The following is a 15468-nucleotide window of genomic DNA, read 5'->3' as shown; positions in this document are numbered from 1 at the left end:
CACACACACACACACACACACACACACACACACACACACACACACTCTTCACACTCTTCTCACACACACCTCTACTGATGAAAAGACCCCTGATGGAGAGGCTGCTGTGCTCCTGCTGTATTTGTGGTGCGTGCACACACACATGCACGCACGCACACACACACGCACGCACGCACGCACACACACACGCACGCACGCACACACGTACGCAGGAACGCACGCACGCATGCACCCTCTCTCACACACACTCACTCATTATATCATTCCTTCCCACTCTCTTACACACACACACCATACACACAGCATATTTGGATTATCATAGCAAGCTCTCTGAAGAAATCGAAAAAATAAATCACACTAAAAGTTCAAAGATAGCAGTGAGATATCCAAGGTGTCAGATCTTCATTCTGAGGGTGTGTGAGTCTTTTCCCCCTAAAAACTGATGTAACTCTGAGTGGATGTTTTGGTTGATTTGAGATTTGACACTGAGGGACAAAAGAGATCTGGTGAAACACTACTGCGCCCTGACAATTTAAATCACCCAGAGGTGATGTGGAATGTAGTTGATTAAACACATATTCACATTTGTACGTATACACATACACACATGCACGCACGCACGCACACACACACACACACACACACACACACACACACACACACACACACACACACACAGACACAGACACAGACACAGACACAGACACAGACACAGACACAGACACAGACACACACACACACACATGCTTGCAATGTGATTTAAAAAGAGTGTGAATGTGTGTGTGTGTGTGTGTGTGTGTGTGTGTGTGTTGGGGGGGGGGGGTACAAGGCGGGAGGGGAGGTGCCATCACATCATTGGCTGTCGGCCATCCATCACGTTAACGGTGGCTAACGAAGATGGATTTCTCTCAGGCGGACACAGTGAGCTGTCAATACTGCGCGCCGCACGCTGCATTCACTTGGCCCTCCTGGACTGGGCGAGGCCGACTCCAGGATGAGGGCTGACCCTGCGATAACACCAGAGGGATGGGTGTGTGCGAGGTTTATATGTGTATATGTGTTTGTGTGTGTAGGTGAGGGAGGGGCAGGAATGGAGAGAAGTACGTGTGTGTGTCTGTGCATCACATAACATCTCAAATGTGTATGTGTGTGTGTGTGTGTGTGTGTGTGTGCGTGTGTGTCTGTGTGTGTGTGTGTGTGTGTGTGTGTGGCAGGGATATACCACCCGCCTGCCCTTTTGCCTCTGACTAGCCCATAACTCATGAGTTCATGAAATCCCTGTCTAGCAAACTCCCATCAGCGACAACACAACAACTACTGCAACTAAACACATGGAGCGGGGAGAGAGAGAACACACAGTGGCTACAAGACAACAACAGCACAAATCACACACAGAGAGTGTGGCTCGAGGGCTAGGGCTACTGAACGGGCAAAGAGCACAGCCCTATCAGGAGCATGCACTGCACGGAATTCTGGGATACATACAACCACAGGATGGATAGAGAGCGGATTAGCATAAGGAGAAGAAAAGTTATTTCAACTAGTATAGAGTAAACAAGCGGCCACTTCTGATGCAAGACATGAGAATGCCAAATTGAACGAAGAGGGAGAAAAAAAACACAGAGGCTGGAAGAAGAAGAAGAAGAAGAAGAAGAAGAAGAAGAAGAAGAAGAAGAAGAAGAAGAAGAAGAAGAAGAAGAGAAGAGCTGAGCGAGAAGTGAATAATGTGAGCATGACACCAAGGCCAGTGTGCAATCACAAGCAGTCCAGTAGACATATCAAGGCCTGCGCCTTTAGGGCCTCATTACAGCCTGAACTTCTGATTGTTGTGTCAGTGTGCACGGGCTGGTAACGGGAATATACAGCCAAAATAAAAACAAATATACAGCACCGGCTAGCATATAAAGCTGAACACTAAGTTGTACAAAGTCGGTGACAGCTTGCCAAATGAGGCAAATAGAGCACCATCTTCAGAAATGTACACCAGGCACTGTATATGCAAAGGCCACAGTAATCTATGCTGATATATATTTGGCTGTTCTGTTGTCGTCTTTTGTGCTATCTGTAAAAACATGGACAATACGATGTACATGAAAGGAGTACAAAACCATTGTATAAAACTTCTCCAATAATTACTGCATGATGAAAAAGCATGTACAACCTTTCCTGACAAGAAAGACAATTTCATATTTAGACATTCTGGTTTGACAAGCGGGAACATAAAAAAGGTATGAGATTACAGCAAGATATGATAGCTTCAGCGAAAGTTCTACTAGGAAGACTCGTAGTGTAGCTTACACCTCCCATGCTTACACGGAGCCAATCTTAGCTTTGCCTACTTTCGGGAAAACCCTGCAATCTGATCATTCACTCATTCAATCAGCGCTAGCCTGTAGGAATTCAGTGGGCTCTTTAAATATGTACCACCTAACACTGCTTCTGCTTCTCAGTACGCTGACTTTGACGTCCCCTCCACCTCCCCTCCAGCCACCTCTGCCAGCAGTCCACGTCCATCGGGCACGGTCTGCCTACCACATCATCTTCCTTCAGCCACCGCCACCAGTTGGTCCCCGTCTCGTCGTGGGGGGTAGGCTCCCCGCCCCTGCCTTCATCCATCGGCAGGAGACGAGATCCGCTCATCGCTGGACGGATCCGAGACGGGGCCTACGCCAAAGACTGTTACCTATTCAGGACTCTATCATGCTTGCATCCAAGCCGTTCCTTTACTAATTAAATTGTTAACTGATTCTATTCTGTCTACTGAGTCTTTCTGGTAGAACTACTCTTTCCCCCTTGTCAGGAAACATGTGAAGAAAACTTTCAGCTCTTTTTGAACCTCCAGACTGGGGGAAAATATTTAATGGGTCTATACATAAAAGAGCAACCCCCTCACTATTCTCCTCTGGCTCCCCATGCCTGGTTAGCAGCATGCCCGTCCGCTTTAGACAGGAAGATGAAGCCGTATATGACATCCATTCCCTCGCCTTTCAGAGTGGGCGAAATAAGCAATGATGTTTTCATCACACATTCCTTGCTTTCCCTAGCCCAATCACACGCATGTTAAGATGTGTCCAGCCTAAAGCAAACAAGGACACGAGAGCTAGCTAGCTCATCCCGTTTGCGTACAGCCATTGGTGACAACAGTTAGAGTGAATGTGCCTCGGTGCATTCGTAAAGAATCCTGTCACATTTAAAGTGCATATTTCCTGAGCAATATACCTGCGGAGATCCATCAATCAACAGAACATTTCAAGGAGCATATGTGCTGGTTTCATTTCACCAAGGCTGTTCACCAATGAGAGATAATAAAGAAACATCCATTACGGGTAATTCCTGTCGCTGTTGTACTTATATATTGCATACCATTTCCTTTCTCAGAAGACAATGCACCTAAATCACCTAGGCCAATCCAGAGCATCAGGAGCTCTCCAGAGAAGATAATCCACAGCATGTCTTTTCACATAATGCTCTCCACACCATCTATATTTGGCACAGGGGACTAGTCCATCAAGTGTCATTTAGTGCTTCTGACAACTAAATTGGTCCCATTCCTTTCAGCAGAATCACAACAGCCATTACAAAGCTCTTAGAACTGCGTTGACACATATTTGAAATGACATGCTGTACAGCTTCTCGAAAACTATGTGCATTGATGCCGTGAATCACCTGTTCACATAATGTCTTTTTCGAAGAATGGTATATTATATGATCTTACAGAACGCATATTTCCCTCAACAGAGCAACAAAAAAAAAAAAACATCAGTGTATCAGCGTTACACACGTCCAGCAGAAGATTGGTCCAGCAATCACTGGACAGACATGCTTTTAAAATTGAGTGACACAAAACACAAATCATTCTGAAAGCTGCAATCACATAAACAAACAGTGAGGCATGGTTGGGTGCTTAGCTTATGGCAGCTGAAGCATGGAAACATGAAGGAGAGGCCACATGCAGTTTTCAAATAATGAATACATTTAATAATTTATTTAGATACCCTCCTGTGAAAAACAAGTTTGTTAACCTTGCTAACTTGTCCCTATAGTGTCTGCTGTGTTTCAAAAACATCCCATGATGCCCCAGCTGTGGCGCAACTGGCTGGGGCACCTGCACCGTACGCCGGCGACCTGGGTTCGATTCCCGCCCCGTGGTCCTTTCCGGATCCCACCCCGACTCTCTCTCCCATTCGCTTCCTGTCAGTCTCCACTGTCCTATCATTAAAGGCATAAAGCCCAAAAAATATATAAAAAAAAAAAAAAAACATCCCATGAGTGAAATAAGCATTCAGTGTTATTGGCCCTTCTTTATTTCTTCATTATTTCAGTCAACCAATCACAGCCTCAGTAGGCTATGCGAATCCAAATTGCAGTCCTTTATGACTGGAGGGTAATGAACCAATCCGGAATACTTGAGGGTGGGACAATTCTTCATCAAGCTAGCTAACATGTCAGCTACTGAGTGTATGGAGAGGGGGCAGGGCCAGATAGGTCCCAATTCCCAAAATAAGGAAGCGTAAAGTTTAAGTTTAAGTGGTTAAGCCATTTTAAGGCCATGAGGGTTTTTTTCATGACAAAACTTTTAAATGTATAATTTTAGAACAGAGAAGAGATTTACGGGTGTAATAAACTGCTGGAGTCCATCCTTAAAAAGTCAGTGTAGTGAAAGCTGAAACAAAAATGTGGCACAAATCAGGGGATCTCATGCAAAACGGAAATCAAAAGCCAAAAAGCCGAGAGGAAGGGAGAACAGACAGCATGGAATGAGCAAGCCTCTTATGCCCCTGCCAATCAGAACACCATCATCCATACCTGCGCACACCTGGGCACCATTCACCTGTCACAGACAGAAAGCTTGTTCGAGATGAACTGCATCTGAATGAGCCCGAATTCATACGTCAAGGTGAACTGCTGGTGACTGCAGGGTTGGAGTTTAAAAAGACTGCCGTCAATTCAGACACCTTCTACTTCCTCTAGCTTTGATGAAAACAATGGTCGATCTCGCAGTGTCTGCTTTCTTTGTTACTGACGAAACTGAAGCAATGGAAATACATATGCTTAGGAGATAACAAATCTAAAAAATAAACAAAAAATGAGAGAGCAACTGCAGGAGCTGACTGCAAGCGCCTTGCTCTCGCCAGGTCTTAAGGTCAGGTGACATATTGACATCCTGGTGATTTCCTGCCATGCCAGAGAAGGTAAGATGATATTTCTTAACCCTTGCAGTAAGTTCAGCATGCATCATGCCCAGTTAGATCTGCGCAGCACTGCATGAAATTGAATGAGCCTCGAGAAGGAGAGAGAGCACGGGTGGGTCAGAGGTATTGTCCTTTCAGCATCGACTACAAAACTTGCCGTATAAGAAAGGTAGTGAGTGCAGCGTATCTACCAAAAGTCAAAGAAAAGCAAAAGAAAAGCCAAAAGAAAACAACTTAAGTTAGAGAGAAAATAAAAGCAAAAGAAAAAGTCACTCACTTTCCACAATGATTCTGCGATCCGTCCAGTCATCATTAATCATCTGTATATTCCCAAAAAGGACGTCACTGAAGAAGATCCGATTGGTTCCCACTGTGTCCTGGCGATAGTCAAAAGCCAGTGCGATGACATTCTTAAAGTAAGCCGGGTTTTCGAAGGCCCTGACGGGGGAGTTGAGATTCCCCTCGTCAGACAAGTGGACGCTCTTGAGAACAGTTCTCTCGGAGTAGAGCAGGTAGCCCGGGTGCCGGTGGCACCGGAGTCCGTCCTCGTCCAGGTAACCGTGAGCACAGGCACATGACCGTTTGCCACCACCCAGGTGGAAACACAGCTGCTGACAGGGGTTTCGCCCGCAGGGGTTGGTACCTGAGTAAGGCATGGCACACACACGCACACCCATACAAAGACGCAACACACACACACACACACACACACACACTATTACTACTACTATACACTACTGATACTACTACACAATCTTTACCTCCTAAATAAACCAAGATGTAGTGAGCATTCCGGGAAATAATTTCTACAGTCAGTCGTACCGTTGAAATGGGCACTACACAGTAGGGGTTTGGTGAGACCCTGATGTATGCAAAGTGCTTTGGGTCAGAGGAGCTCTATGTAAACAGTCATTCATGTGTATCCATTCACTTATTCATGAAAAGAAGAGGAGATGTTTTAGCTGGTTACACACGCCATCAAGATTCCCCTTTGGCTCTCCAGTCCTGATGTTAAACACACCAGCTGCTTATTGCCATCTCATCTCATCTCAACATGCTCACAGCCCAATGAAACAACCTCGGACCATTTGCATTTGAGTCAAAGCCTACTGGACACTTTAGAAATGAAAACAATGAACAAGGTCATTGAAGGGAACCTCAACCTTTCTCCCGGACTTTGTTAAAGACTTTGACGTCTTTGAGGTTGACCCCGAGGCCGCTGCGGATAGTCTGTGAGTTGCTGGCGTCGTTTTTGGAGCCGCGTCGGATGGAGCCGTCAGCGTGCGCCCTGCCATTCACACACACACACACACACACCGGGAAGACGGAGAGGAAAAGGAAGTTTGACAAGAGCTAATCAATGGCCCTCGACTAATTAAAATCGAAGAACTCATTAAAACACAGTAGACAGCTGGCCTGACAGAAGGTGGGGAAACCTACCCTTGCGATGACATTGAGCTACATGCAATTTGAATGGGAAGTAAGGACCACAGAAAAAACGCACACAAAGAAAAGTGTCCCTCTTTCTCTCGTTCTCTCTCTTAGGTCAATTACAAAGCCTTCTTGGGGTTTCCTCTGGTGACCTTGTGCGGAGGCGGCTAATCCTGCGTGTGGCAGAGCAGCTGGTTTTCTGGGCCCCATTTGGCGCCAGGGACATTTATGGAAAAATAAATTACCTGTCAGACCAGTAGACGTAAGCCCCGAAGACTGCCACGGCAAACAGGTCCACATTGCTGGCTGACAGTACAATCTCTCGACTCGCACCACTCTCAAGGTTGATCCTCTCTATCTTGTCACTGCGGGCATCGCACCAGTATAATTTATTTTCCTGGAATGCAATTTGAAAATAAAGCTCAGTACGGGGGGCTGTGTATCACGTTATCGGCACATTTTATTAACAAAAATAATAAGGGGTCAGGGGGTGGGATATGGTTTGGGGATCTGTGGGGATCAGAAGGAGGGTGGAGTGCTGATGGAGGTAGTATTTTTGGGAGGGGAGGTGGGGAGACAGAGGCAGGACTGGAGGTGGAAGGTGGAGTTGGAGGAGGGATGGGGAGGGGATAGGGTTGCACCTCGTAGTCAATGGAGATCCCGTTGGGCCAGGTGACGCCAGAGTTGACGAGCGTGGCTTGATCGGATCCGTCCAGGCGAGCCCTGGCGATGCGAGGGCTCTGGCCCCATTCTGTCCAGAACATGAACCTGCGCGAGAGACCAGCGGGGTTAACTGGAAGAGCGCTCGCAGCGTGTGCACCAGCTTTGTGCACCAGCTTTGTGCCAGGAACGCTCACGTCGTGCCTCGCAAGCATGGAGCAAAAGCTCACCTTGTGCCTCACAAGCAGAGAGCGAACGCTCATCATGCGCTTGGCACGCAGAGAGTCAAGGCTGCATAAATTGGCATGCTGTTGAGCATTGAATAATAATCTGACTCATTTTTCATGTCCCTTTTTGTTCACCCCTGGGGAACTGTTTGATTGATTCACAGGGAATCAAAATTCCTGACATGTAATATTTTCATTTGATTTAATCTGGTGAATGATTAAGTATTTTTTGTTTTTGTTTTCGACACACAGCTTCAGATGAAGTCATTTTCCTATTGCATTTGTGCCCATGTAAACATGCCAGTTCAACTATTTAATTTTCCTTGTATGTATTGGGTAAAAAAATATATACTTTTTACACTCATCGCCAGTTCAGTGCAGATGTTGGAGAACTGAAATTAAACATTAACATAACTCCAACAAAGACTTCATCCTACATTTCACCCTCTGGCATGTAGAGATCACGAGAGAGCGCTGATGCTGCGGTCGAGATAAATAATACCGCCGCATGCGCGCTTTGGCTAATTACATGCGAACTCTCTCGCTTGACGTCACTGGTGTCAGTGTCTCCGAGGAGTAATAGGGAGCTTTTAAGGGGATTTAGGGCTTCTTTACCATAATCCCTACCGGAGCCCTACTTAAGTCACCCAGAAAAGGAACCATTGTTGTTCCCCAGATTCCCCCTTTGAAAGCAGCCATGCGCTGCCTCTACCCTACAACTATCACAACTACACGCTAAAACAGAGAAAGAAAAAGAAAAGGCTTGAATTCAACATATGATACAGTACCTTTGTTATGCTTTGCTATTATGTGCCATTTTAAGACGCTATGATCAGTGCTAAACATATTAGCATATTCCGGTTATATTGTCACCCTAAAAACTTAAAATTAACATATGTAAGAACAAATGATCAGCAATACCATAGTATTGTTTCAAATATACACTAAACTATGCTTAGGTAGTGTAGAAAGAATGTAACATTGGACAGTACAATATAAAGGATGCTACTGTATGTCAGATACAGTCCATATGGCCCATGCTGTCTATACTTATACACAGTCCATACATTCAGTCAAAGGAAGGTACGCACCCTTTTATTGGGTGCAGTGCAATGGCCCTGGGCTGGTCAAGTCCTTCGGAGATCACCACTGCCCGGTACAAACCAGAGAGACGAGCTACCTCTATGAGACTGAAGCCGTGGTCCGTCCAGTAAATATTACCTTTGGAATCAAAGGAAGAAAGACCCTGAACCGACAGAGAGCACAATAAGTGCAACACAATTCAGCAGCACAGAAAATCAATCACTTCCACACACACACACACACACACACACACACACACACACAAGCACATGCACACACACACAAACACACACACACACACACACACACACACACACACACACACACACACACACACGCACACACACACATGCACTCTCACACACACACACACACATGCACTCTCACACACACACACACACACACACACACACACACACACACACACACACACACACACACACACAAGCAGAAGCCTACCTGCGATCCAGTCCACGGCTATGCCCTCTACTCTCCCGAGCCCACTGGTGATGATGTCCTCACGCCAGGTCTGATCACGCTTGGCTCGGGAGATCTTGTTTAAACCCATGTCTGTCCAATACACTGTGTCATTACCTAGGGAGGAAGCAAACATGACACCCTAGTAATAATGCTAAGACAAGAACAGATCAGAGATCATGTCAAAGCTAGTGACACAAGCTCAACTACCTTCAGAGACAAGAGTGCTAAAATAAATTAAAATAAAAGGCATTTATTTCATCTTTATATATTGTTTATGATGTTATGTACAGGTTGTGCATATAAGTATGTATCAGGTTCCTGAGTACAAATAAAAAATCATATCTTCTAAATGCCCAGATGCATTCTTATAAGTGAAATCTTTGTTTTTTATTTTATTTTTCCCCCAAAAAATGTTGGTCCTTCTCAATTATACATAAAGTACATTCTGTCCTGAATAATTGACTCAAGATTCAATTCATTAATTTTCTTATTCAGTCTCAGAGATGTCTGGCCATATTGAACTTTCCGTGCCGTCATTTATTTGAAACATCTCTATTTGTTTAGCTTATTTGTCTAGACAAAGCAGACTGCAAACATTCTTGGCTGTTTGATGTTTGCAGCGAGTCCACATACATATTCCTCCAATAAAAAATATTTTTGGTAGTGGTTTTACTGATGTGTCCCCCTAAATTCGACTGTACTGTCATTTGTTTGAAACATCTCTATTTGCCAGATTCTCTCCAGACGTTGACACTGAGTGGAATGTGAGCATCAAAGCATTCGGTGGCATATGCATTTGCACAGCGCATGCACCTCCAGTCAAGCGCAGTCATGTTCCTCTCCGGGCTCCTGATGGCTCAGTCACACCACTGTCACACTTGAGAGGACACACTGAAGGTGACATAAGCACACACACGCACGCACGCATGCACGCACGCACACGCATACCCACTGCATCAGCGTCACTTTGACACGTACCGGCATGGAAGTCCAGCCCCACAGTAAACACTGTACCCGTGACTGGCATCAGGGTTTCCGAGTTATCACTGGGGTCCAGAGACAGACCCCTGATGCCCTCATGAACAGAGTAGAGCAGGAACGAGCCAACTCCTAGCCGGTGGATGAGACGGAGGTGGGGTTGGGGAGTGGAGAGGGGGGGGGGGGGGGTAGAGACAGACAGAGGGGGCAGGTAGTGAAAGAGTGTGATTGAAAGACAGGCAGGGTAAACAGGAAGTGTTACTTAATGTTGTTGTTACTTTTAATGTATTCGTTTTGGTCTTGATCTTTCACAACCCTTCTATTTATATATAGTTTTCAGAGTAATATCTGAGGCAATAAGAGCATTTTCTCTGCATCCATCGGTTAGTGGAGCGGTTCTTGGTCCGTACCTTCACATGACACGCGATCATTCTTGAGGTTGTAGCCCATGGTGCAGGCACAGGTCCGTGATGTTTCGGACGTTGGGAAACAAAGCTGCGAGCAGCCACCATTCTTCACCTGACAAGGGTTTCGCCCTGCCACAAAACACACACACACACACACACACGGTATTACACCTCCACATAATTTGAATCTTTACAGCATCTTTACACTCTGCAAGACAGTCTGACACTGGATTTCCTGTTTCTCACACTTAATAAGAGGCAGTGAAGATTCCTCCTGACAGGACATTTCCTGTCCCTGACACCACAAAGTGACACATGCTCTAATGAAACTTCATCTCTTCAGAGTTTAGACTATACAGAGGTACACAGAGGTATGGTTAGACATGCCTGTGTGTTTGCTTGTCTGTGTGTGTGCGCATGTGTGTGTATGTGTTTCAAGACAGCACAAGGATTGTGCTTTTGTTCCAGAGATGTCCCATAACAGACACAGCTCACTGTGCTCATTTCAAACAGAGTAACGAGACACGTCCACCCCCCAAAGAAAGCCCCCCACTCCTCAACCCCCAGCCTCCACCCTTGCGGTCGGCATCAGAGAGATAAATGGACTGGCTAATTGGTCGCAGGAAGTTTTTTTTTTCCTTTCATTTTTTTGGGGAAGTAAAAAGATTTACCTTGAAGACTCCTTAATTGGCTTTTTTTTTATCCTAATGGTACTTTTAGAGGATCGCCGGCACTGTCGTTAATGGAGGGGTCATTAATATGGATGATTGGGCAGCCTGGGTGAGTCACTGCCGCTGAGCAGGCTGACTCCTTACTGTACTTAACCCCAGAGCCACCGCCGCTCCGCAGAGCTAATTCCTCTTGATGTGGATCTCGCCGCTACGGCACTCTCTGAATGCAGGCACTGCACAATTAGGCTTAACGTGATATCATATAGCCCTTTATATTGCATTGCAGCAATTGCTTAAGTGTGAGTCGAAGCCTTTGCAGGATCTTACTAAGTAGACTTTATGTCAGGGTCAAATGTATGTGAATGAAAAGATAGATGTTATTGTGTGTGTGTCTCTGTGTGTGTGTGTGTGTGTGTGTGTGTGTGTGTGTGTGTGTGTGTGTGTGTGTGTGTGTGTGTGTGTGTGTGTGTGTGTGTGTGTGTGTGTGTGTGTGTGTGGTGTATGAAAGCAGGTTTGAATGTGTGAGTACTGTATGTTCAAGAAGTGGAGTGAGTAAGTGTACTGTATGTGACTGTGAATGCACATTTCAATGTGTGCACATTTTGTGTGACCGTGTTTACCTGTCTGGCCTTCCTCATCGTACACCTTCATGTGGACCACCCCAGTCGTCTTGTGCCTCATGATGACCGTGCTCCTGCCGTCCAGCTTGTCCACCGTTCCCATCTGAGCCGATATGTCATCTGCCCACCACAGCTTGCTTCCTGAAACGCATGTACCAAATCCCTTAGCTGAATGGACAAACGACTGACCGTAATGGCCAGTGATGGATGGAACAGGTAACTCATGGGAATGGTAAATCCATATAGCCACATGTCCACACAGTGATATCCAAAAGGAAGTTTTGTTTTCACACTATGTAGGTAAGTACATCACCCATTTCCCTTGAGATGGCTTTCCTATAAGATTATTTAGGAGGAGACATTGCTTGTGTGTGTGTGTGTGTGTGTGTGTGTGTGTGTGTGTGTGTGTGTGTGCACCTTCTGCATGTTTCCTAGGTGACGGATGGCCAGACTGATAAAATGTACAATCCGCTACATGGCTGCGCTTTGTGAGACGACAGCAGGCTTTGATATGGATTATTCTGAGCAGGAGGGCGAGACCAGACAGAAATACACTCAGCGATGGTGTCAGAGAGAGAGAGAGAGAGAGAGAGAGAGAGAGAGAGAGAGAGAATATGAGTATGAGAGGGAGGGGAGGAGAGAAAATAAGAGAAAAAAAGTGATAGTGAGAGAAAGGGAGTGAAGGACAAGAAAGCAAAGGAGAGAGACGAGGGTAAGGCTGAGGGAAAGCAAAGGAGAGAGACGAGGGTAAGGCTGAGGGAAAGCAAAGGAGAGAGTCGAGGGTAAGGCTGAGGGAAAGCAAAGGAGAGAGATGAGGGTAAGGCTGAGGGAAAGCAAAGGAGAGAGACGAGGGTAAGGCTGAGGGAAAGCAAAGGAGAGAGATGAGGGTAAGGCTGAGGGAAAGCAAATCATAGAAACAGAGAAGGTGGAGGAGCGAATGCAAGTACAAGTGTGTGAGAGAGACAGTAAGGGATATAGGGAGAGAGAGAGTGAGAGAGAAAGAGTGTGTGTGTGTGAGAGAGAGAGAGGGAGAGTGTGTGTGTGTGTGTGAGTGAGAGAGAGAAAGAGAGAGAGAGAGGGGTAGGGGTGAGGTGGAGAAAGAAAGAGAAAGATATGGGGAATGACAAAAGGGTGACAGAGAGTGTGAGAGAGATATAGATGTGTGTGTGTGTGAGAGACAGAGAGAGATAGAGAGAGAGAGAGAGAGAGAGAGAGAGAGAGAGAGAGAGAGAGAGAGAGAGAGAGAGAGAGAGAGAGAGAGAGAGAGGGAGGGAGGAGTGTGGTTCTTGCAGAGGATCTGGGCAGCTGGAGGGGATTGGGGATGCGATAAGACTCGTCCTGCCTCCTCATTACACATGAGCTGAGCTAGCCGCCATCATAGACCTAGACCTCCACACACACACACACACACACACACATACCACACACACACACACACACACACACACACACACACACACACTAACATCATCGCCTTAATACTTACAAACCCACTCAGGCAAGACCAATCAACAAAAACAGAGCAGCTAACAAAACCACACGCCCACCCCTCAAACATACATAAATAAACACACACACGCATGCACACATACATCTTGCCTTCCCTCCAATACACACAGACACTTCTCTGGTACGCAATCTCCTGAACACAATCTCTAACTGCCCTCTTTCTCTCCTGCTCAGTCTCTTGCACCCTCTTTCTGAAAGTCTCTTTTGAAATGCTAGACACACACGCACACACACACACCCCTATCTGGATGTGTTGTCCAGATCCAGACTCCCTATCACCCAGTTGTCTGTCTCTCTCCAATGGTCTGTTTCTTGCACTCACACTCTCTCAAATATGTTTTATTTCATTTCCACTCTAGCAGTATCGGCTTGAATGGACTGCACAGAGCCAATGCCAGATTATTCTTGGCACTGAGCCCACAATACAGCTATCAGTGGACAACAGAAGCACAACACGAGATGGGCAGCATGTCGGTGTGTGTGTGTGTGTGTGTGTGTGTGTGTGTGTGTGTGTGTGTGTGTGTGTGTGTGTGTGTGTGTCTCTGTGTGTGTTTGTGTGTCTCTCTGTGTGTGTCTGTGTGTGTGTGTGTGTGTGTGTGTGTGTGTGTGTGTGTGTGTGTGTGTTGAGGGGGAGGATTGGAAGGCTGACAAGAAAACAGGTACAACAAGGAGATTTACTGAGCAGTCTCTTCCAGTAAGACTTCCAGCACACTGGATCTCCAAACACTTGACAGCGACAAAAGTGCTTCTTTACCAACAAGTGGACAAAGCCCTCATTTCAGAAACCACTCTCTCAAACGGACACATGCGTCAGACAGAGATTCTGACTTTCAATTACAGAACGAGGAATTTGGAGGCTGCATCAATAATTAACCACCTCCCGTCTCATGTAATGTTCCTCTGGGAGAAGACGAGCATAACGAGGTTAATTAAGTATAGACACAAAACAAACTGCCTGGCCAAGAGCAGACGTTACGCAGAGGAGACTGAGAAAATGAACATGGCCGACTGTCTCAGACGATTGTGATTGGGCAGCCCATAGCTGTCCCCACAGAGTAATGATGGACATCATACAGTGCTATGTGATTGGGCAGCCCATAGGTGTCCCCCCAGAGTAATGATCATAGATATTAGATTAGATACCACAGGTTACTCTATACAACCACATGTGGCAATGTGGTAACTATATAAAAGTATAAGTATAAGTATATATACTCTTTTGATCCCATGAGGGAAATTTGGTCTCTGCATTTATCCCAATCTGTGAATTAGTGAAACACACTGCACACAGTGAACACAAGCACACACTAATTCCGGCGCAGTGAGCTGCCTGCAACAACAGCGGCGCTCGGGGAGCAGTGAGGGGTTAGGTGCCTTGCTCAAGGGCACTTCAGCCATGCCTACTGGTCAGGGTTCGAACCAGCAACCCTCCGGTTACAAGTCCGAAGCGCTAACCAGTAGGCCATGGCTGCCCCTTATTGATTTCAATGGTGCATTTTGAACCAATAAACATATTGATCTCAATGGTGCATTTTGCCCATGTTCAGGGTGGAAAATAAAAAAATAAAAAATTGCATAACACAAGTCAAATTGATATTTTTAAAAAGAAGGGGTCATGGAGAATAAAGAAAAATCTTTGTACTGTATATTCCCACAAGGTGCTCTGAAAATGAGAACCAAATTATTTTTCAGACTTGTGAGGTCTGCTGTTCAGACCCTGAAGGAATTTATTTTCTGTTCATTGGTTTTTGTTTCTACTTATCTCAATAAGGAACATAAATCAGGAGCCTATGTTGGGTAGTTCTTGTTAGTTTAGTTCTTGCGCTATGGGCTTGTGAACTTTGACAAAAAAAAAGAGGCAGAACAAAATCGACCCCCCCCTTAAAACTGGCTGTATCTTGGAAAGTATTGATCTTACATAAAAGTAATTTTACAGTGTATCTCCTGGGTAACATAGGTACACCTGGTAATTTTTTCAGAATTTTTTTAAACCTAAGTGCGTGGGCCCTAGTTGAATTGACGTGGAATGACCCATATACAACAAACCGCCACTGATGTGTTCTAATGTAAAGACCTTACAAACCCTAGGAGGATAGGAAAAATGACAGGCAAATGAATAACAACCACTCATGAATGCAGCCAAGAAGACATGAACCAAAGCATCACCTTATTTTCATATACAAGTGCACATGGAACAAAAAAATCAATTA

General features: G+C 45.6%; 1 protein-coding gene across 1 annotated transcript in view; it reads right to left on the bottom strand.

The window, feature by feature from the left end:
• LOC143142500 (low-density lipoprotein receptor-related protein 1B-like) overlaps nucleotides 1-15468 on the bottom strand; it is a 252224-nt gene that overhangs the window by 121575 nt on the left and 115181 nt on the right. Inside the window, exons 33-41 of the mRNA XM_076303422.1 lie at nucleotides 11750-11890; nucleotides 10462-10587; nucleotides 10052-10183; nucleotides 9053-9187; nucleotides 8602-8731; nucleotides 7265-7391; nucleotides 6869-7020; nucleotides 6356-6480; nucleotides 5470-5835 (exon numbers count right to left, since the gene is read on the bottom strand). Of these exons, the coding sequence (XP_076159537.1) occupies nucleotides 5470-5835; nucleotides 6356-6480; nucleotides 6869-7020; nucleotides 7265-7391; nucleotides 8602-8731; nucleotides 9053-9187; nucleotides 10052-10183; nucleotides 10462-10587; nucleotides 11750-11890 (1434 nt within the window). The remainder of the gene's footprint in view (nucleotides 1-5469; nucleotides 5836-6355; nucleotides 6481-6868; nucleotides 7021-7264; nucleotides 7392-8601; nucleotides 8732-9052; nucleotides 9188-10051; nucleotides 10184-10461; nucleotides 10588-11749; nucleotides 11891-15468) is intronic.

Source organism: Alosa pseudoharengus, unplaced genomic scaffold (assembly GCF_046254945.1).
Source record: "Alosa pseudoharengus isolate Yale_2024_CS ecotype anadromous, Long Island Sound unplaced genomic scaffold, YU_APseudo_1.1 YU_APseudo_1.1_scf_24, whole genome shotgun sequence".
In the NCBI taxonomy this organism is placed as follows: Eukaryota; Metazoa; Chordata; class Actinopteri; order Clupeiformes; family Clupeidae; genus Alosa; species Alosa pseudoharengus.
The sequence above is the reverse complement of the archived record's forward strand: the minus strand, read 5'-3'. Positions and strand labels throughout refer to the sequence as shown.